Source organism: Semicossyphus pulcher, unplaced genomic scaffold (genome assembly GCF_022749685.1).
Source record: "Semicossyphus pulcher isolate SPU_LCO1_2020_fin unplaced genomic scaffold, fSemPul1.0.p SCAF_10, whole genome shotgun sequence".
In the NCBI taxonomy this organism is placed as follows: Eukaryota; Metazoa; Chordata; class Actinopteri; order Labriformes; family Labridae; genus Semicossyphus; species Semicossyphus pulcher.
This window is the reverse complement of record NW_027211604.1, coordinates 22,957,078-22,978,002: the sequence shown is the minus strand read 5'-3', so window position 1 is coordinate 22,978,002 and position 20,925 is coordinate 22,957,078. Positions and strand designations below refer to the sequence as shown.

At 39.1% G+C, this 20,925-nt stretch overlaps 1 protein-coding gene across 1 annotated transcript; it reads right to left on the bottom strand.

Annotated features, from left to right (window-relative positions):
- Positions 1-1,261: 1,261 nt before the first annotated feature.
- elmod1 (ELMO/CED-12 domain containing 1) lies at positions 1,262-20,178 on the bottom strand. Its single transcript, XM_069672562.1, has 11 exons — positions 20,091-20,178; positions 19,677-19,748; positions 15,324-15,469; positions 14,910-14,938; positions 14,695-14,792; positions 14,306-14,435; positions 13,017-13,150; positions 12,670-12,738; positions 11,046-11,096; positions 10,172-10,305; positions 1,262-5,297 (listed from the first exon to the last, which is right to left on the bottom strand). Exons 2-11 carry the CDS (start codon positions 19,691-19,693, stop codon positions 5,122-5,124), a joined length of 984 nt encoding a protein of 327 aa, XP_069528663.1. The 5' UTR covers positions 19,694-19,748; positions 20,091-20,178; the 3' UTR covers positions 1,262-5,121.
- Positions 20,179-20,925: the final 747 nt, after the last annotated feature.

The following is a 20,925-nucleotide window of genomic DNA, read 5'->3' as shown; positions in this document are numbered from 1 at the left end:
CTATACAAGTCCTAACAAGACTCAACTTAAAGCTCCTGTGAGGAACTTTCGGTTTGTGTTGATTTTGGCGGCCCCTGTGGACAAAGCCGTACCTCTTATCTGATTTTGTCTTATACATGCTTAAGTGGTGATTTTTAACAAAAAATTTCATCCTGTTTCTTTTAACAGTCATTATGTATCACTTACTTAAAGTTATTACCCTGGAAAATGTAACAGGAAATAATCCTCTCAAGGATGTCTTTATTATCCCCGAGGGGCAATTTGTTTTTCAGCCAGTAGTACCACACAACTATCACACCAACAAGAAAGGGTTAAAATAAGAAACACACCAATGGTTTAAAAATTTTTTTTTTGCAATTTTGCAGCAGGTATCGACTATGCCCAGCATCTTGTTTTTATTTCTTAAATTAAGAGATCCATAAAACCCTTTGTTTATAAGAGAATATAAACAAAGGCAGCGTGCTGTTAATCGCTTCGTCTGACACCTACCCCCCCCAGCCAGCAGGTTCAGGCATTAAAAATAACTATTTAGAAAAAATCAGTGTTGTCGCTGATGGTCTGGTTTGCTTTTGTAGGTCATATAGAGTCATCAGATTAATTTCAGTCTGTTTCATAACCAGAGAAAAACTCTGCACAGGAGCTTTAAATAACAAACACTATGCCAATTTTAGAGTCACCAATATACCTAACAAGCATGTCTTTGGATCGTGGGAGGAAGTCGGAGTACCCGGAGGGAACTTACACGTGCACAGGGAGAACAAGCAAACTCCACACAGAAGGGTCCCCTACGTTCAAACCGGGATTGGAACCAGAAACCTTTAGCTTTGAGGTCACAGTGCTAGCCACTGCACCACCGTGCCGCCCTAATATACAGCATATATTTTTTCATTTTACACCCGCCACTCTCTGCTGCAGTTCTTCATAACTCTGTCAGTGAGTCTGTCTCAAACGCTGTGATAGCTGACTGCCCTCTGCTGTTTACTTAAGTTACAACATATTAGTCATAATAATGTGTTAAGGACAGAGAAAATGGCATTCATTAAGTGGTCAGTATAATTTACTGCATGTTAATACTTACTACTTAGTAAGTAATTCTTAATTCAGGACTTTTACATGTACTCGAATATATTTGGATTGTAATATTTCTACTATTCATGAGTAAAGCATCTGAATACATCTTTTAACTCTGCAGAAACACCACAGCAAGGAGCTCTGCGGCCTCAGGTGTAGCAGGAAATGTTTTAAGAAATAAAAGTCAACATTTTATTTGGACATTTAGTTTTTATTGTGGTGTCAAAAAGTACAGCACAGACAAATGAAGCACACAGTTACAATATCTAGAAGTTGTTGAGGCTTTACTGCAGAACACAGAGCGCCGTGTCAGTGACAATGAAAACATCCTCATGCAGATTGTGTCGTCTTATAGGCAGTTTCGAAGCAGAATTTACAGCAGCGTGTACTAAACTTCATCTACAGTATCAGCAGTCACACAGGCCCTTTTACTCCTAATACCACAAATCACTGATTTACTATCATTAAACAAACTGCGTTTTATTTTTACATAGTGCAAAGCTGAACAAAGCAAAGCAAAACCAAATGCAAGCATGAGATGAGACCAGCGCTGACATTCACAGCTGCATAATACTGACAGAAAGCATCACTTCAAATGAGATATAATACTATTAAAAACACAATCAACAGTGCAAGCATGGCAGCAAAATCATATCTACATTTTCTGTTTGGTGATGAGAACGTTTGTCCGAGCTGTGGACGCTCAAGGATGTTAGATACAGCAGTCACATGTTCAAGTGAAGAAGCACACGTGTGTCAGATTTGGGCGTTTTGTAGATTTATCTCTAAGTGAAAATAAAAGTGTGACTCAGAGCTGAGATGACAATCAATCTGATGCTCAATAGACAATGAATATAATTTTGTGTCCTATCTTGTTGAATAGAAAGACATGTACTGCAAATTTCTTGGGGTTACACGATCATTAGCAACAGAAAAGCAGACTGTTTTCAGACTTTCTTCTAATCCTGGTTTTTAACTATTTTTCCTCTAAAAACACTTCAAATGAAAAAGGGAAAGTGAAAGTGAAACTATTACAATGACAACTGCTGATATTTAAAAAGTAATTTAAGGGTCGTCGGTGTGGCTCAGCAGTTGTGTCATGTCGCAGAGGCTCTGCCCTTGGTGCTGCGTTCCCAGGTTCGACCCCCTGCCCTCGGCCCCCTGCCGTGTGTGCTCTCTCTTCCCCTGTTTCAGACACTGTCCACTGTCCTCTCAAATGAAGGCAAAAAAGGAGCAATTTGAATACATTGTAGGCCTATAGTCTCTTATTAAGAAAAAATAATAAAATATGTAATTTAATAAGGTTGTGAAAGTAGCATGGGATCATCGCAGTTGTTGTTTTCACTGTTAAATAACCACCATGGCCTTTCTGGGTAAAATAAAGAGAAAACCCTGTAACATGGATCTTTGAAAACCATGTTTAAAGTGTACACTGTCAGCTCTTTACTTTATTTTCATTAATTACCTGATTCATTCTCTATGCATCCATCCATCCATTATCTACACCGCTTATCCTGTTCAGGGTCACGGGCCTATCCCAGCTGTCATTGGGTGAGAGGCGGGGTTACACCCTGGACTGACCACCAGTCAATTACAGGGCTGACATACAGAGACAGAAGACCTTTCACGCTCACATTCACACCTACGGGCAATTTAGAGTCACCAGTGAGCCTGACGAGCATGTCTTTGGACTGTGGGAGGAAGCCGGAATACCCGGAGGGGATTCCGAACCGGGATTCAAACCAGGAACCTTCTAGCTGTGAGGCGACAGCGCTAACCACTGCACCGTGCAGCCCAGTTTCTATGCAAGAACTTTAAATCTATGATATCTCTCTGTATCTCGTGTTGTTGCTTTTAAAGGAGATAATAGCAGACACTTCTTATAGCTGCTGTGTATGGCATTTTCAGGTAAGGCTACATCATCAGGACTACATCTTCTAGAAACTGCTTCCTGACACATCCACCTGACCTCCGTGTCTTTGGCTTAACTGAAGAGGACAAACATTATTTTGCTGCCAGCAGATTTTCAGCCAAATCTGGACATTGAAAAAACCGTGCAACTCCTGCCAGACACACTACCGTTTACAGTAATTACACTAGTGTCTGAAGATTAACGTTGTAGTTAATGACCTCTATTTAACGCTACACCTAGCAGCTATAAATTGATAAGCATCCCAGCTGTGAGTTAAAACAAACACTCAGGCACACGGTGCATGGTGCAAATCATTACATAGAAAGAAATGTGCATTGAAATGAATGTAAATTATTGCTTTGGCTGATACAACAGTGGACACAGTGTCACATTCAATGGATTGAAATAGAATCAAACAATCATAAGTGAGCGAGTGAGAAACATTCATAACAGAATCTTTGCAATGGTGTCAAATCAAAGGCAGAAAAATGTTTGTAAACCTGAAAAATAATGTTCATAAAATCATGTTTTTCATCATCATTGTTCTGAGCGTTAATCATAGACTGTATAAAAAGATGGACGACATGACAGCCCCCTAAAAGTGAAGCCAAAACATTTGGAGCACCCTCTGCTGACTGGCTGCAGTATAGGTCATAAAGCCCGCCTCCTCCATGTTAACAGGTGGGAGATGGGTCAAACTATAAAATCAAAATATACGTCAAATACATTTTTCTCAAACATGGTTTCTGTCATTATAGTTAGTAATTATCACGCTGATTTACGACCAAGTGTTCATTTTTCTGACGAGTTTACTTTGAATTAATTATTTGATGCTGTCAAAATGATGATTGACAGCTCTGTTGACAAATACGGCTCCTGCAGCTGATCTGTTCCAGATTAGCAGAGTAGAAGAGGAACAGCGAGAAGAGACGTAGCAAAAACAATCACTACATTCATTGAAGTTTCCATATCTGCGAACATTAACCTCAGACCAACACGAGAAGCTGTTCTGTTGTTAAATATGGCGGCGTGCAGGATCTTAAGTGTGTGTTTTGGTTAGTGGAAGTGGCTATGTCGGCTCCACCAGCCAATCTCTACTGCGCAGCTCTGGCTCCAAATGTTGTCACCATCACGGGGGCTATTTTGGCATCAATTTCGTACCATGAGAGCAGATGGAGAGGCATCGTCAATCTTTATATACAGTCATTGGTGTTAATATGCACACGGAAATAAAAGCTGACTGTCAGAATATTAACAGCAAAAGTCAGAGTTCTTTAAGGATTCAAACTGTGACATCTGACATGTTTATGAACATTATTCTGCAGGTTTACAAAACGTACATTTGAGCTCACAAGAAACAAACTGCTGCTGTGATTGTTCGTTCTCCACATTCGATACTTTGGCAAGGAGAAGTCTCAGGTGTTAACATGTTACAATCTATAATAATTACCTAATACAGACATAGTTAAGAGATCAACTGGCTCTATGATTTTCGATTGACTGAATCGGCGCCAGCAACATTTCTTTCCATGCTTCAACAAATCATTTAAACTTACATTAAATATCTTTAGCTCTTCATTTTTAATACAAAATATCAATTTAAGCACATTTAAGCTCATGTCTGAAAGCCCAACCAGCTGATTGCCAAAATATTCTGACTTAAAGGTCAAGACACTGCAATCTAAGAGGGATTTTTTGGCTGAGAAAGTAAGTTTGGTTTGTTATGAGACTACGATCAATAACTGAGGTGTAACGGCTCTGGTACAATCGTCATGAATCATTAAAGCAAAGATGAGTGTGTGACGTGTTTTGCAGCCTCCTCATGCACAGCTACAATCGCTATGGTCGTCTCTGATGCTGGTGGTGTGACGCTGCAGTGAGGGCGTATATAAGAGGCAGTGTGTGTGTATGTGTGTGTGTGTGTGTGTGTGTGTGCGTGTGAGAGCTTTTGGCAGTGACGCGACATGACGTTAGCTGGGACGAGGAGGGCTGAGCAGGAGAAGGAGCAGAGTCTCCCCGGGTGTGAGGGTAAAGGGTTTCTGATTTTGATCGGCCTACCGGACACTCAGGGGGAGACTCTGTAGGGGGTGTAGGGAGGGGGTCAGTGAGGGTAGAAGGGGAGGGGGGGTCACAGGTGTTTAGAGGTTGACCAGGTGGAGGTCAGAGGCAGAGAAGTGGGGACACAGAGCCATGTCCGGGTTCTTCAGCTGCCGCAGGATCCTCCGGTGGAACTTGGAGCGGACCCGGTTGAACTCCATGATGTCGCTGGGATCCTCCTCGATCCAGAAACGGTGGAACTCCTGCATCAGGTAACCTGCCACAAGGAAAGGAAAACAGGTGATTGATTATGTTCTTTAAAGAAGCAATCGATGAGGCTCAGTTTGGTTGTCTTAAGTTACATCTATGGCAATAAGCAGTAATGGCAAATGTGTTTTAACGGTTTGTCTTCAACTGAACGTGAAATCAGTTTTATTTCCTTTGGATTTGTTTTGCTGTTTTTGAAGTTGTATCCTCTGCAGTTATCTTCTTTTTTTGGTAGTAAAAGTAACAGTGTACTTCCCACCTGGCAGACACTCTCTCCGGCGGACCACAAGCAACTTGTGATTTTTCCTGGGAATGTTGACTCGACACCGGATTTGTAAAACCAAAGAAAAGTGCAAATGCAAGGACAGATTTTTTCCGCAAAAATCGCCACAGACACCCAGTCTGTAATACTGCAAATGCAAAGGCTTTCATCAGTGGGCCATAGGCTTAATCACCATTGTGTTACCTCATTCGGTGATAGATAGTGACTTAACAGACATTTATTTAAATGAAAATCTTCAAGATTATCACTTTAAAGTGAGTATAATCAATATTTCTATACCAATAATGGATCACACTGTGAAAGGTTTCCACCATACCTTTTCACCTGCCCCACATGCCCTACATTTCCTTCAGCCAGAAGAGTCATTAGGCTTAGTAAGGCCACCTGTGCCTGGTTAGACGCAGAGTGGAGCCTTCAGTTATAGGAGTGTTTTTGGTTTAATTAAAACAAAGTGAATAAAACAGGTTTTTTATCATTATGTTTCATATTGTTGATTTGTATAGATGTGTTTTGGCCGTTTTGGGTGTCATTATTGTTTCAGTGGGAATTGCACTCTTAGGTTTACCTTCCTTGCCATTGTTTAATCCAGTCAGGGCCAGGAGAGCTATAAAAGGTGACTGGGACTGGGTGGAAAATGATTGTTTCTGAGGCTGTGTTTTTTCACTTGCTTTATCAGTTTATTTGCTTCATGTTTGATGAATAAAAACCACAAGGTCTTTTTGCAAAGATTTCCGCCTCCTGGTTCTTCAAACTAACATCTTTTTTAGGCACTTACAAACCAATACAAGAACATGTTTAGGTATAATACAGTATGCAGAAAAGCACAATATAGATCTGTCTGTGATGGCTGTTGATGCTGAAAAAGCCTTTGATCGCCTTGAATGGTCTTTTTTGTTTAAAGTATAAGAAACATTTTATTTTCCAGATAAGATAATACGTTTCGTCAAATTATTATATACATTTCCCAAGGCCAAATAATTTACTTTCAGGGGAGTTTTCATTGGAGAGGGGTACTAGACAAGGTTGCCCGCTCTCTCCAATCCTTTTTGCTTTGGCAATAGAACCTCTTGCAGAAAGAATTAGACAAGATCTGCAAGTTACAGGAGTTAACGTAGGTAAGGAACAACTTAAACTAAATTTATTTGCAGATGATATTTTGATGTACATAACTAATTTTGAAAAATCTATACACTCGCTGCTTGCAATTATTTCGGAATATTCAAGGGTCTCAGGATATAAGATTAATATGGATAAAACAGAAATAATGGCAGTAGGGAAATTCAAAAACATAACACCAGCCTCACAACAGTCATTTAAGTGGACCACTAATATTAAATATTTAGGATGTGTAATAAGTGACAATTTTAATTTAACAGGAAGAATCAATCTGTTTAAAATGATGTGGCTTCCAAAATTTTTCTTCATCTTTTCAACATTACCATTAACCCTACCTAAGACATTCTTTAAAAAAGTGTATTCTGTTATTACAGACTTCATATGGGAAAGAAAAATCATAGAATAAAAAGGAAGGTATTACACCTATCGAGGTCAGAGGGAGGGTTTAATCTACCAGATCTGGAACTGCCTTATCTCGCCACTCAAGCATTCTACCTACGCCATATTGTTAAAAATACATTAGAGGAGCAATGGATCCAGGTAGGAAATGTCCAGGTTTGTCCTCAAAACCTTTTCTCCTTTATATTTTCAAAAGAATAGAAAAATAGTTCAGTCAATTTTATGGTTAGAAACATAGCAGCAGCATGGAACAAAATGAAGAGTCATCTAAGTGAGTCAATATCAATTCCAAAAGACACTTTGTTATGGAACAACCCTTGGATAACTCTCCATAACAGCTGGCCAACCTGGAGAGAGAAAGGCATAGTAACCATTGATGACTTAATGAATGGTAACAAATTTGTTTCATGGACTGATCTTCAAACAAAATTTGGTTTATCTAATGAGGACTTTTTAGGTATCTGCAGCTTAGAAGTTTATTTAACAGGTTTGAAAGGCATGCATTTAGACAGTACAGTGAACTAGATGAAACCATATTTGAATCACAAACAGGTAATAAATTAACAGGTAGAGTGTATAGAATTGTGCAGAAATCCTATTCTGTGGATAATTTGTTGACATCTAGAATACGGTTATGGAATGAAGATTTGGATAGGAATTACATTAATTTAAGATGGAGGGAGTGTTGGAATATTGCAAGAGACTTTACAGTCAATGAGAACTTATTTAACTAAAATTATGTATAGAACATACTGTACAAGAGATAAAATACATAAATATGATAGGAGTGTTTCAGGGAACTGTTTGAAATGTGGATTAACAGATTCACTGAGTCATTCATTTTGGGAATGTAATAAAATTAACAAAGTTTGGAATGAAATAGAGCATAAGTTATCAGAGGCACTGGGAGTTAAAATTCATTTCAATTCATCCATTTGCATTTTTCACATAACCTCCCAGGACGGTATACAGTATCTACAAAGCTGGGTTATTCTTTTCTCATCAATTATATTTAAGAAACTTCTTTTAAAACACTGGGAATCTACATCTTCTCCTCTATTTAAACACTGGAGTGAAGAAATGGTTTATTATCTGAACTTAGAAAAGACAATAGCCACTGAAAAGAACTAAGTTACCCAATTTGAAAAGGTCTGGGGAAAAATAATACATGTTCTTAGTTTATAAAAATAGGACTACATCAGCCTGGTTATGCTTTTTAGTTTTTTGGGATGGGTTATGTATTTCCTTTCCCGTACTTCTTTTGGTTTCTAAGACGGATTGTCGTCACAAAGGGGATTTTAATAGACGATACATGAACTAGATGAATTCATTTATTTATTTATTTTTCCTTTCTTTGGATGGAAGATTTCATTTCAGTTCAGGATTTTTGGAAGGTGTACTCACAAGAGAGGAATAGTATTTGAGTTGTAAAATTGGTAATTTGTTATTTCACCATTCGGCTGTCATAGTTTATTTCAGTGGAACAGATGAAAAACTGAGGTTGAGCTTGTGGGTGTTTTTTTCAATCTTATTGATTTAATTTTGCTTTTTGTGTATGCGAGTGTTGTGTGCCAGAAGTGCCAGAAAGCCACACTGAAATTCCTCTTTTTAACCTGTTATGCTACACACACAATTACTTGTTTATGAAATGGGTCACAAAAATTACAGTACATCACCATTAACCATGGCTCTGTGGAGTTATAAAAGCATCCTCAGCTCAATTCAGCAATTTTGAATGTCTCGGTTTACTCTCAACTCTCTGCAGCAGGCAGGCGTTACCTGCACAGCACCACACTTACAGTATCTAAGCAATAATAATCAATAAAAATTGCAACTAAACTAAGTCAATTTAACCATTTTAGATTATTTGAAACACATTTTTACTGTATGTTTACAGCTTTTTGCCATGGCATCAGTTAAAGCAGTTTTAAAGCTGTGATTGTAGATTTAAGGGCCGAAAACATGACATTTGATACATTATTGATGACCTTTGCAGTGCTAGTGCAAATGTACAACTTTTTCTCCAGACACAGAAACATTAGTATTCATCTGGAGTTATTTTTCCTCTGCAGTGTTCAATCTTAGTGTACAGTCGGTTTATCAGAGAATTTGTGCTGAAACAGCCTCCTGCTGCAGCTGGAAACACGGCTGATACGAGTGGAGGGAGCTTGAGTGCAAAAGAGTCATAACAAGGAGCTAAAAGAGGCTACAACACTCGAAGGGGTACTTCATAGTCAGGTGGGTTTTTCCTCTACAAGTTAGGCGCTTCAGATTACACATCGTTATTTAAGCCATTGTTATATAAAAAATACTGTTCAGGAACGTTTTAAGGCTGTGTTCAAAATGACATTGGACAAGTGTTTGAAAATAGGAAAAGGGCTGTGCACTAAAACTTCAGAACAGATCACGGAGAACACTTACACATAACTGAATTAACCTTCAAACTGTGGCCAATGTCAGGCTTTCATTCCCAGGAAAGACTTCTCAGCGAAACAAGAGAGAAACAAATTCACTTGAAATCATAACCTTACAGAACTCAGTCTGGGTTTAAGCGGAAGTTTATGGCTGACCGCCGGGGTCAGCCCTACACATGGGTCTGTATGTGACTGACTGAGCGAGTGAGTGAGTGATGGTACTTTCAGAGCTGTAGAGAGAGAGAGTCGTGACATCGCAATGGCAGATCATGAAGCATATTGGACCTCAACTGACACGACTCTCTGTCTATACGGCTCTGGATACTTTGTTCAGGGAGTAGGCGGGGCTGCTCGTCCGCTGCTCGTCCACTGTCCTCACCTACGTTCGAAGCGCGCACCTGCTTTCAAACACGTTGTCATCGGCCTCATAAGGACAGTCCTTGTAACACATTGCGCACAAAATTGACCTGATGCGGTCAGCCACATTCTAGGCTTTTATCTAGTCTTGTTAATAGAGCCTAACAGCTACTTTGAGCATTTGAAATTCTTTTTGAGTCATTTCAGCTTTAAATCTTGCATACGTCACGGTTGCTTAAATGTTAATAAGGACCAACGCAGGATAATATTTGCCACACACAAAAATGTCTTTAAATGTCAGTGAAAAGTACTCACAGAAGGTCTGCTGGAAGTGCAGCAGGTTCGGCATCTCTGGGGCCACGTTGTACAGGTGAGTCTTCAGAGCCCCGCTCACCAGCAGAGAGTAGGCCAGGTCTGTGATGTTGATGCCCACGATGGCAAAAGAGAAACTGCAGGGAAGTGATCAAAATACAGATGTTAGTTTGCAGACAGCTTATGCACCTTTTAGCCATAGACTGTATATAGAGGTGGTTTTAGCAACTGTGATGTCACCCATTGGTATTTGGACGGAAGTTTTTGAAAGCTTGTTATTTTGACATATGTTTGGAGTCAGAAGAGACCATGTTTGGACAAGAGGCTGGAGACCCAAAAGATCAAGTTCAGTGACTTTATGACTCTCAGCGGACAGCTAGCAGCACCCACCTGTCTTTAAAGCAGCCATGCCTGAATACATAACCCTTAAACCTGTATATAATGTTAATGTGTGAGACATATCAACATTATAAACAACACAGTACACGACCGAGTTGGAGTTTATAGCTTGTGCCCTGTCCTCACAAAACTCTGTGTGCAAGAGGATTTTGTATGAGAGTCAGTCCTTGGTTCTTATCAGCACAGATGCAGACTGAAGAGAAGCAGGACACTCACAGCTGTAAAACACTCCCTGCAAATTAGAACACAAACAAACACACACACACATACACACACACACACACTGCTGCTAACATACACACACTCCAAGGCCACATCCTAGAGCCCCTCCACTGTTAAAACTGCTCTGTATTGAGGCCAAAACTCACAGGAGCTCCAGCAGCAGTAGCCCAGTTTTCCTCACACACACACACACACACACACACACACACACACACACACGTGCATGCCCTCACACAGCACATGTGCAGACACTTACCCAATAGCCTTGTCGATGTTCTTCTGTTCCCATTCAGGCTTGTTTATCTCACTGTGGAGGACATAAGCTTGAGTCATATGATGTTTACATGAAAGAGAACTGAGTGCATCAAACTGTGGGTTCATACAAAAACTACTGAGACCTAATATTTTTTAGCTTTTTTATGATATAGTTTGATTTTCTGCAGAACTATAAAACTGTTCTAATCTATTAAGAATATCAACGTCACATGTCATTTGGTAACATCTGCAGTTTCTTTACATGGACGTAAAATATTCTGTAACAGTCTCTTTTGATTGTACAGCACAAGGTTAAGATAATAGAGTCAGGGTAGAGCAGTGTTGAAGTCAAAGTGGAGCCTCAGAGGTTTTAATCAAAGGTTAAACGTCAAATCTGATGAGCCTCAAACCCTCAGTCCTAATTTATAACAGTTATTCTAAGCTTTCAAACTAAATTATATAACTTCTGACATTCATATTTAAATCACCACAGAGCCCATTTCTCTGCATTTACATATTTATATTTTATCTTTATTTCCTATCAGTGTATATGTACTGCACATATTTGCCCAGATTTCCCCCGGGTATAAATAAAGTATTTCTGATTCTGATTTATATGTATGAACAGGACCAGTTGCCTCAGTAATATGAGAATGTATTTCTATCTATTATTGTTCTTTTAGACCTCAATCAGACAAGTTGACATTATTAATAAATCTAAAACCACTTTATTAAAGCCAAAATCGAATTGTTTGTTGTTCTGTCTGTGGGCAAAGCGATTGTCATCCTGTGTGACTTTGGTAGCTTTTCATGTTATATTACAGTCATTTTCATGTTTTTCATTCATGATTTCAACTGGTCTCCTTCGGCTAGTACAGCACTGTTTCTGTTAATGTGATTTTCTTCTTCGTCTCAGCCCCATATAGAGTTTTTGGCTGAGTAGACAGCTGGTTGCTTATTTATAAATCATGCTTGGTGCAGCTTTAAATGCATGAAACAACAACCCAAACGGAAAAAAAAAGCTATGAATGCAGTGAAGAGAATGAAAGTGAAATAAAGTACCTTTGCTTTCTGTGTATGCTCCTACAGTGCATGTGAGAGTCAGAGAGGGAGGGATGGGCAGAGAGGTGGAGGAGGTGAAGGAGAAAAGGAAGAAGAATCTTCATTTGTGAAATGAGACGCCGATGACAAAAAAACACAAGCAGCAGAAGTCAATAAAAGATAAAGCAGTGAAGGACATCAAGCTGTTGCAATGAGAATAATCAAGAAGAGTGTGTTAAAGCAGAGTTATGGATGACTGAGTGCAGATTAAAGTTGAAGGGATACACCAAGAGTCTGGTAGAAACTTAGAATTAAGCCAGTACCTCTGTCAGCAGAGATTACAGCTGATGTGGGGTCGCAGGTGTACTCGATAAATGACCCTGAGACATGCTTTTGTTTCACCGCCACTCTTTTTCATTTTCACTACATTTCTTACAAAGTTCCTTACATCTTCTAAAAGTTTTCATTCCCTCAGATTTGGATCCTACCAGTCAACCAGAGAGACTTTCTACAGAAACAATTGGTGTATTCCTTTAGTTTTATCATGCTTTAGTAAAAGATAAGTGAAAGGACGGCTGCCGTACTTGTGCTTTGGCTGCAGAGAGTCGTGGAGCATCTGCAGAGCAGTGGCCTTGTCATGTTCTGCAAAATACCTGCAAGGAGACACGAGAAGCTGCAGTTAAGATAATTTAGGAAACAACGAATTTGAAGACAACACTAAGCCCTACACATTTGAATATATAGATCATAATTTATCTGTTGTTATATCATTATTTTAGGTAGCTTTTGACGCACTGCAGTGAATCAATAATGCCTAGTGCTCAAAAAGAAAACACCAAATGCAAACACTGATGTGTTGTATTCCATGAAATTGCTAAATTGTCTGGCTGTTTCTGGATTTTAAGTCTTTTACAGGAAGTAAGAGCATTACAGCAGGTTGTGCAGGCCCAGCAGACCCATGCCTCTGAAATCAGTCTTGGGATCGCTGCCTTGGAAACCGATCTCACACCACTGTTTAGAGATGCGGCCGGTCAGAGGCGTGTCGGGACGCAGCTCCTTCCAGAGCTGCAACACACACAAACACATAACACAGCTCAGTACAGTTTAATCATTTCCTTTTATGACAAGTAAATTAACTATGACTGGTGTTGCATGCTACAAGTATATTTATTGTCAATCTCAACATTATATATAGATTGAGAGCTTCCTGTACATAAGAGTATCTAAAACTGACGTAAAGGAAAGTTTAGATGTTTTGGAATGCATGCTTTCTTGCCAAGAGTAACATAATGGATACATATTTTAAATAGTTACCTATAAGTTATGTATGGGTTGTAACAGTAAGCTACAGTTGGGGTTGGTACAGTAAAAAGCTTAAATTGTAAGGTAAAAGTAATGGATAAATGGTTGAAATAGTAAGCTTAAGGTATTGAGGCAGTTAGAACCTACATGTTTGAAAATTTAGCTAAATTTAATGGATAAACAGTTGAAAAATATAGCTGCGCTAAAGTACCAGCAATGGATAGTTTAAGTAGGTAAAACTAATGGATAAACAGTTGCAATTTTTAGCTAAAGTAATTCAGTTAAAGTTGTTACCTAAAGCTAAATGGCTGTAAGAGTTAGCCGCAAAGTATAGATACAAGGTTTAATGCTAAGCTAAAATGACTGGTTAAAAAGTTATTAAAAGTTATGTAAAAGTCCTGGTTAAACAGTAAAAATAGTACCAAAGCTAAAATGAATGGAAAACAGATAAAACAGTTAGCTAAAATAAAAGTAACGGTCCAAAAAGCCTTATTAGCTTAAATTAATGCTTAAACTAGTTAGCTAAGTTAGCAAATTAGCTAAAACACTTAGCCACAAACAACTGATAAAGACTTTGTAAGGACTCCTAAAATTATTTGATCAACAGTTGACATAGTTAGCTTAAAGTAACAGATTACTTAAATGGTTGGCTAACAGATTAAATAGCTAAAGGATACACGGTAGAAATTGCAATGTAATAAATAAAAAATTGAAATAATGAGATAAATTGATGACTGTTGTTGAGGCATTACTAAGTTGGGGATATGTCTGACTAAAAACCCCTGGCTTATCTTGTGAAGGGCTGTCGGAAGGCCATTGAAAGGCCACCAGAGAATAACAGGAGGTTCAATAAAAATAAAAACAAGTATTCCTGTTGTAATTCTTTTAAACTCCAAACAGCCTCAGAGAGCTGTTTACCTTCATCAGCATTTCCTCGTTCTCTGGGTTTTCACAGTCGTAGGGCTCCCTGCGCAGCTTCTCCACCTCCGCCACAAGGCTCCTGTAGCCCACGATCTGCAGCAGGCTGGCCTGAAGAGAGATGCCCAGCCTGGGGACACACGGGGAGAGGAGGGACTGATTGTTTGAGGCCATTCAGGTGCATTTATCCAGTTTACTGCTTTGATATACTGTCACAGTTTTTTGTTCTGAGCCGCTTAAGTAACATGTTATTTATTTACTGTCACATTTTCACAGCTCATCTAAGGATCCAAACTGTTGACAGTCTGTGAAAACCTCTAATTAACCAACAACACCCGCAACATAAGCGATAAAGGAGCTTATATGTGACATGAAATGCAGCTTCTCACTGTGGGTTGGTGTCAGGGTTGATCTTCTTCAAGGCCATGATCTCATCGATGGTTTTCTCCACTTTATCAGGATGGACGCTGAGGGCAGACTGAAGCAGCTACAGAGCACAAGAGCAGGAGTAAGGTGGAAAACAGGTAAACAGATAAGATTGAACAATACACCTTTATTATATTGGACAAATATTGAGCACACTTATGGATTTAGAGACCCGTACCTCATTTTTGGAGTACCTCAGAGATGATTCTGGAAGGAAATGGTTGCAAAGTGTAAGACAACTGCCTACAGTAACAATAATATACATTTGAACATGATACAGGGCCGATAACATTTATAATTGGATTTTAAAGTCTGAAAAAGTGTCCATGGTATCTCCTTATGACCCTTAACATGAATTATTGTAGATAGAAAAAGGATAAAAACCACAGGGTTTTACTAAAAGCCAGGGCAATAAATATTAATAACTAAAACTAAAACATGACCTTGATATGACTTGAAATAGTTGAGCCATCTTTCAGTGTAAAATGTGTTTTTTATTATAATTGGTTGACACATAAATCACCTAAATAAACTAAGAAACATACATTTAAAATCAAGTGTCAGGCAGCATGCAGGCAGTTTTAGGGCCTACCTATCTTGAGGGTCCTGCGGGCTCCGTGCTTGTTGTTGTAGCAGATTCGCTGCAGCTCGCAGCGCCCCGTAAACTTCCTGGCGACAAACTTGAGGCCGCGCCACAGTAATTTACAGTAGAGGAACACGAAGAACTGGGTCACCACTCTGGAGAGGAGAAGACGAGAAGGATTAGACCGACAGATGTTGTATAATCACTTCGACATTGAGCACTGATTCCCAATTTTTTGGTTCATGACCTTTTATAGACAAGCAAGGCCGACCCTTTACACAGGGTGCTTATTTCTTAAAGCTGTGAGCAGAAAGCAGTGATGTCCTTATCTCAGAGTTTCTCAGTTCATGTCTCGTTTATCATCTTGCCAATGCTGGATTTTATCTTTTGAGCCATTTGGAGGACAAGACCCCCAGGAGAGCATTTGCATAGACAGTCTGAGACCACGTCCACACAAAGCTGGTTCATTTTTTAATTAGTCTTTTTCTTCTTCAGGCTAAAATGTGCATGAGAAAAACTAAGTTTCCAACTTGGCAGAAAATATGGATATCCACATCATTATATTTTACAATTAAATGTATGCAGCATTCGAGTCCAAGATAAATTTCCCTACAGGGACAATAAAGTATATTCTGTCGTATAGTTAATCATTACATTTGTACAATTATAATGTTTATTTTATTAGCTTTCATAAACTTCATTCTGAACTTCATTTTTCCTTAACAAAAACTCATTTGAAATATATACGAGGTAAATTCTGGACCAAATTTCAGATTCAGGTTCAGACAACTTTATTTATCCCAAAGGGCAATTCAGTTTTTCCAGTCCACCCAGACCTTACACACATTCACAACAGCAGCATCAGGAGTATGTCAGAGACAGTAAATAAATGAATAGTCAGAGATGCAAGCTGGCACCGTCTTGTGGCCCCATGCCTGATGATTCACGAGGGCAGGAGAAAAATTTAAATTCACACAAGTTTAAAGTCAATATAAAACTATAATTGATAATGAAAATAATGGTTAGTTGCAGCCGTAATTGATTTCTTCAAATATTGCAAATAGCAACTACCTGCAAAAAAGTATGTTTTCTGGTCTCATTCTAAGTATATTTAAGGGGATTTTATAATGAAAATACCCTAATTTTGCAGAATAAAAGGGTAAATTGGCAAGAAAAATCAATACAGCTGTAAGACACAACATGAAGACATGAAACAAAAGGCATAACAGAGCTGTAGGGAAGAAGATCTAAAGGAATAAAAGTCATAAAACTGTTGTACTTTGTGTCTATCAGGTTAGACCTGCAGCAGATCAAAGTGAGCTATTTTTACATGTGACACTGAGAATAAAAATGAAGATGTGTGTCCTGGGAAATGCAAAGTGACCGGGAAACTGTGCAGACTGGTTGAATTCCAGCCTTCACTCTGCAAGACTCATGTTATTTTAATATTTCATGAGCCTTTATTGCTGAACATACAGGACAGAACATCGTTTGTGCAACATGCAAGAAATCTTGTGGATTTTTTCCTGGATAGATTCACAGGTTTAGGCCCCAGTGTGTTTTTGTATTCATCTATTATCCGAGCTAACGTTGGGAATGAAGAAAACACACGAGCACACCCTGCACTCTGAATAACCTACAAACCTTCCACTGTGTTTGTTTTCATGGAATAGAGTTTACAACCTTTTCATGCAGAAATAAATCCTCCTGATGCTGAGCGATCACAGCTTAACATCATCCCCAATGTCAACAAAAAAGAAGGTATAAGTAGCAGCCCGGGTGATTAATTCCTGCTTCTATAGGCCTGAGGATGAGACTGGCATGTTAAACAGCTCATATAGACACTCTGTCATTTTCTTAACCTTCAAGGAAGTGAGCACCAAGAGAGGGCGATGGAAGCAGGATTCAGGCTGCAGCCAGGCAGGTTTTACACAAAGAAAATGTGAAGGTGGCACTGAACCTGCAACCTCATTTTAAAGGGACATTCCACCAAATCTACAAATACAGTGTTACCTCTGCTTATTTCCTACACCAGAGAGATTATGTTTTCTGTGACGTTTCTATATTTGACTGTTTATCAGCAGGATCAGAGAAAATTTACTTGCCTGATTTTCATTGAACTTGGTGGATACGTGTGGCAAGAACCTTTTCAATTTCAGACTGTATAATGAGCAAGTTTGGACCAAATTCAATTCTCAAACCAGCAAGAATAACCAAACCGACTCACAAACAAGCAATTAAAAATGACACAGAAATTAGCCATAATAATATAAAGTGATTTACAAATGAACCAATTAATAGTTGAGCCGACTAATGATCATTAAATAACAGTAGATCCGACTCACAAATAAGTAAGAATGTATTCCAAAAGACCACACAGTTTTGGATACGATGCTAGTAGCCAGCTAAAATCTCTGCATGGCTCTTCACAGGCCATTGATTTGAATGGAAGTTAATGGCTTGCAGAAGTTAAATTAAGATCCTGCAGATTCTATCCATCCATCATCTATACCGCTTATCCTGTTCAGGGTCGAGGGGGCGCTGGAGCCTATCCCAGCTGTCATTGGACGAGAGGCGGGGTTACACCCTGGACTGATCATCCGTCAATCACAGGGCTGACACATAGAGACAGACAACCTTTCTCTGTCTTCAAGACAATCTTTCTTTCTCACCTACGGGCAATTCAAGAGTCACCAATCAACCTAACGAGCATGTCTTTGGACTGTGGGAGAAAGCCGGTGTACCTGGAAGGAAACCACACGTGCACAGAGAGAACAAGCACATAAAAAGGCCCCCTATGTCCAGATGGGATTCAAACTAGGAACCTTCTAGCTGCTAACCACTGCACTACCATGCAGGCTATTCATGATATAAAGTACAACAAATATATCCATCCATCATCTGTACAGCTTATCCTGTTCAGGGTCACAGGGGACTGGAGCCTATCTCAGCTATCATTGGGCGAGAGGTGGGGTTACACCCTGGACTGATCGCCAGCCAATCACAGGGCTGACAACAAATATTAATTAAAAGATTCCCCATTTAAAATGTTGACACTTCCGACAGGCACAACCACATCTAAAAAGAATTCTTATAGTTTTGTAAAATATATCCAGAGACAATCGTGGGTACGCTTGCAGGTTTGCGAATCACAGGAGAATGGACAACGGGCCTTGGATGAGGTCCATGCTCTCTGAGCGCACTTCTAGTTTAGTGTGTCTTTTGCAAGTTCTCCAACAGTGTGAAAATAAAACACCAAATCACAGTTCCCTTTAAATCCCCCTGAATCACCCTGATCAGCCAAAACAGTTAAAGTGGCTACATTAATCATTTTTACATCACTAAACTATTACCACGTTCATTTGATCACATTAGTGTAATTACTGTTAAGAGGCACAGCCATCTGTGAGAAAGAATTTGGCAGCATTTAGTGGGCTCAAACTGTTCAGTAAAAGTACATGAAGCTAAGTATCTTCTAGACAAAAGCTAAAAGGAAAAAAATGTCATCTTTAAAAAAGTGTTAAAGTAACAGATTTATTCGCTTAAGCAGAGGAGCAGGAAACACTGGGCTGCATGGGAAATGTGGTCTGAATTGTGAGAGGCACTTATCTATTTTGATTTCTTTTGTAAGTGGTGATATTTATTCATTCATACTCTTGGTTTATTTGCTTGTTAATATGTATCTCCTGTTGTAATTCTTCTGGTATTCTTTTAATGTCGTCTTAGTGCCTCTTTTATGTCTATTGCCTTATTGTTGTTAAAAGTGATACAGATGGACATGCCAATTTTTGTAAAATGATCAGTTATGAAGTTTGTAAATGTTAATTTACAACATTTAGATTCAGACAAAACCTTGAGTCATTATAAGTATAAATAACCAATAACAATGGTCTTTAAAAAAAGATATTGCCTCTATATATTGCCCTGTTGTAATAACGGCTCCAAAAATGACACACTAAGCGTTATGTAATATAATATGACTAACGTATGTTGTACAGAAATAGCCAGAAAGCAGCAGATTTATTAATAGAAACTCACGGGGGAGACCACTTGCTTTACATGTGCCCCATAATTAAAAGGCCTCTTTTCAAAGCGACCCACTCAAACCAATTGACACCTCAACACAGCCACTTACTGCCCACACTGTAACGCAATCGATAGGGAAGAGCTTCAATGGGAGAACTGGGAATACATAGTCAACGGTATTTTGAAGAATACAATACAGCACTATAAGTCGAAGATAAACACAGAAATAGACGCTTAGAACAGCAAGGGGTTTGATTTACAATTAATTCCTTCATGTTTTGACGAATAAAATGCAAACGTTGCCCTGCATTACTTGCATAAATCGAGAATTTTTACCTCAGAAAATGCTTCATCTTGGCTGTTGTCCTCCCTCACGTGTCTTCAGCGTTGTTTCAGTGCAATGATCACCTGCAGACAGATGAGACGATGTCAGGATGAGGCCGGTGAGCAGCTCAGGCCCCGCGGTTCCGGAGCTGTCCGCGGTGCTGAACAATTAACGCGGTATGCAGCGTCTTTATTCGGTGCAATAACAAAAAGACACACACGGTTGCCTATATTCTCAAGTCCTATGGCCGTTTATTTCACCTTTTACAGAGTCATAATCCTGTAAAATCGGGCTGTTAATGCTCGTTCGATTAGCACAAACAACCTGCATAATCCGTAGCAGAAGGCGAGGCATGCAATGTTTGCTGTACAGGCAACACAAGCAATACAATCGATAAAACCAAAGACGACATGTATTGCTCTTACCGGTTTTGTAATAATAAAGCAGAAACAAAGATGCAGCGTTTTGTCCTCTTCACTCGGCTCCAGTCGTCTGCTCTTCCTCCATGATAACAGTCACTGAGGCTGAGGAGGTACGTCTTAAAGCTACAGCGCAGCAATGCAGTGCAGAATACTAATCAATTCAACCATTTAAAGATCATTTGTCCCCCTCACTCCTCAGATAATGCTTTCAAACACCATTGGATACGATATATGGTTAGAACAATGTTTTATTATGGATAGAAGTGAATATTTGCACTCTTTTAGGGGGTTTCGTATCTGTAGTGGCTTAAAATGACAAACACATCACATAATTAGTGCCTTTATCAACACATTAAAATCATACTGCTTGTAAGCAGTGTGCAGGGCAGGGCTAAGAGTTTGTGGGCCTCAAAAATATACATTAAAAGGTCCTCCTATTTTTAGGTGCATTAACCTTTATGGCCACTTGGGGGCAGTGCAACAAACTGTAAACATAACATTTAGGTACAACTACATTAAAATGAACTTGTTCACTAAGAGATGACTGTTAATTTACCCAGCAAACACAATACACACATACATTAGAGTTCGAAAGTGGTGGAAATAAACAAAGTACAGCTCTTTAAACCAAATCCAATATCTAAGTTCTCCGTTTTGTTCTCTTTGGCGACACCTGTGACTGTCTGTAATTGCAGGACTGTGTAACCACTTACTAACTATAAAAGAAGATACAAACCTTGACATAAGTTGAAGAGCAATTCTGTCATTTAGCTGCAGGTATCCGGATCAACCACCTTTAAGTGATGGAATCGCATCCTTACCTTTGCTTGTGATTTTA

Coding starts and splice junctions, on each gene's coding strand:
- elmod1 (XM_069672562.1), bottom strand. Junction 13,151..14,305: donor ACGAGGAAATGCTGATGAAG/GTAAACAGCTCT, acceptor TGTGTGTTGCAG/CTCTGGAAGGAGCTGCGTCC. Junction 10,306..11,045: donor AACATCGACAAGGCTATTGG/GTAAGTGTCTGC, acceptor ACTTCCCTGCAG/TTTCTCTTTTGCCATCGTGG.